The 2629-nt window shown below is 36.1% G+C and overlaps 1 protein-coding gene across 1 annotated transcript; it reads right to left on the bottom strand.

Annotated features, from left to right (window-relative positions):
• Positions 1-392: 392 nt before the first annotated feature.
• On the bottom strand, positions 393-2181 carry LOC110659066 (probable aspartyl protease At4g16563). Its single transcript, XM_021816899.2, has one exon. The coding sequence runs from the start codon at positions 2060-2062 to the stop codon at positions 671-673; it is 1392 nt and encodes a 463-aa protein (XP_021672591.2). The 5' UTR covers positions 2063-2181; the 3' UTR covers positions 393-670.
• Between the last annotated feature and the right edge of the window lie 448 nt (positions 2182-2629).

Consider the following 2629-nt stretch of genomic DNA (forward strand, 5'->3'; position numbering starts at 1 on the left):
ATATATTAAACCAATGTAATTGAGTATATTTTTAAAATTATTCAAGAAAATTAATGTTAATATATAAAAATTAACTCGAAAATATTCTAATCATGAATACTAAAAAGATCGTCGCCTTGAATCATCAACAAGGTAAAAGAAATAAGAAATATTACATATGTTATTAACTTATTTATTTAATAGATAGTTTCATTATATATCATATATTTTAAATTTATAATAGGTGTAGAATAGGTAAAAAAAATTTAATTTTTTATAATATTTATTTAATTAAAGTGAAATATAATTAAAAAAATTAAAACACATAGACCAAATTGAATTATTAAGCATTAAATAATCCTTTCTAAAAGGTGTTTCCTTAAAATGACGATTAACAATGATGAACAAGATCCTTTGCTTAAAAAACCTATAATTATATATTCAACTTTTCCAATAATGATTGTAGGGAAAAATAAAACATAGATCAATATTTGGCCACCTTTACCAATTGCTGCAGCCACAGCCAATGGCCACTATATCAACATTCTACGTTACCGTTGCCGCCGCAGTCGCCGCCGCAATCTATCCTTCAACCCTTTATTGCAGAGTCAATGTAAACAACATTAAAACCCTCTAATTATGATGTCCGATATGATTAATGTGATTTATTTAGTGAATAGACAAAACCAGCTCACACACAACTTTGTTGTTTAAATCCGAATCTTTCGTTATCCAAATCATACTCCATATAAAAATTCTGCTGCTGAAAATTCCCCAAGATAATCGCCGGTCCGCCGCCGCTACGACCACCCAGAGCAGCCGCATTGTCACTCACAATTGTTAAACAGACGACACCCATATCAACAAATGCAAAATAATTTGCCAAAGGGAGTTGCATCTTAGCACCACCTTTAAACTGAAAAATAAATTTCGGGACATTAACTGATTTCTCGTCCGAAATATTGAAGCACGGCCTTAAACCGGTCTGCTTCTGGACGTCAGTGGCTACTGTATAGTTAGCCATCTGCTTTTCCAATGCTTTGGCTACTAGCTCAAAAACTGGCCCCTCCATGAACGTGAAAGTTGAGCCTGAGTCCACTATAGTCCCTCCATTGCCGTCGGATTGCGGCACCGACAAATTGTAAGGAACTTTAACATGTTTGTCGCCGACTACAATTTTTTGCAGTATTACGTAGTAATATTCTTGAAATGCCGAGTTTGACCTCACTGGATTCTTTACAAACTTTGTGTAGTTAAGGCCAGGGGTCTTGGCATCGCCGGAATCCGAACCCATATCCAGAATAAGGTCGCTGCTCACCTGAGTGTTGTCGAAGCGGCGAGATACCAAACAGTAAGAGAATTTCTTGAGTCCCAATTGTAGAGGAAGAGACTCCATGCTGCGACCGAACCCGGCAATTCCTTCAGGTTGGCGGGTGGAGAGAATGGAGCAGCCGACCAGAAAATCAGCTATGGTTTTATTAGGGAAATCAAGAGATTCTAACAGTAAGAGCCCAGCTGTGGAGCCTAAACCGTACTGAATTATATACGGGGGACAAGACTCGGTACAGTTCTGGTTGCTGGGGCCACAACCCTGGCATTTAGACCGGACATTGGATCCAAAAACCCAAGCACATTTGGGATTCTTACAGCCAACAAGCTTGGAAGAAGATGATAACTTTGGTATAAACTTGGGGATTTTGGTTAAATCGGTGTTTGGAAAGTTACATCCGGCGCAAAGATACCTGGATGTACAGGGAAACCATACAAGACTACTCCCAGTGTCCATGATGAACTTGACAATCTGCGGCGGAGTACCGAAGCTCAACGACATCGAATACCCACCATAGCTGCGAGAGAAAAGAGGGGTCTTGACGAGAGAGACGTTGGTATTGGGAAACTTTATATGGTGGGCTCTGGAAAGGGATAGAGAAGCTAGGTGATTGAGGATTTTCCATGGATCTGAGGAAGAGTGGTGGTGGGTAGAGGGGGAGATGGGGATGGTGATGGTGGCTGGAGAAGTGAAAGCGAAAACAGAGCTTAGAAAAAGCAGAGGGAAAAGCCAGGAAGCTGGTGCAGTAGCCATGGAAGTAGCTTCTGAAATGCGAAGAAAGGAGAGGAATTGATGAAGGAGAGATAGTTTGATGATGTTTATAGAGGAAGAAACCAAGGCAACGGTAGACTTGACTAAGGAATGTGTTCCAATTGTCATGCTAAGAGAAATTACAATGTGGGTCAGGCTTATGCTGCTGGCCTTAGTGTTTTTATTATCATTATCATTCTTTGCCTGTATAAACTATAAAATATGAACAAAATAAAATATTTATTTCATGTAAAATCAATGTTTTAAATTTTATTTTCAATATGAAATTATTATTATTATTATTTTATAAATTTTTTTATAAAAAAATTAATTTTTTATTAAAAATTACTTTTCATTCATATTATTATTAGTAAGTCATAATTTTTTTTTTCTCGTCATGTACTCAAGTCAACGGTTAATCGCAATAAATAAATAAAACAAATCCTAGGTCACGGCCACAAAAGGATAAAATGTTTAATTTAGTTCTGTGTTTATTAAGGAAATTTAATTTAGCATATTTTTAATTTTTTTATATAAATTAATTTAAAAATTTTAATTTAATTTTAATAT

Source organism: Hevea brasiliensis, chromosome 5 (genome assembly GCF_030052815.1).
Source record: "Hevea brasiliensis isolate MT/VB/25A 57/8 chromosome 5, ASM3005281v1, whole genome shotgun sequence".
In the NCBI taxonomy this organism is placed as follows: Eukaryota; Viridiplantae; Streptophyta; class Magnoliopsida; order Malpighiales; family Euphorbiaceae; genus Hevea; species Hevea brasiliensis.

Coding starts and splice junctions, on each gene's coding strand:
- LOC110659066 (XM_021816899.2), bottom strand. CDS start 2,062: ATGGCTACTGCACCAGCTTCCTGGCTTTTCCCTCTGCTTTTTCTAAGC.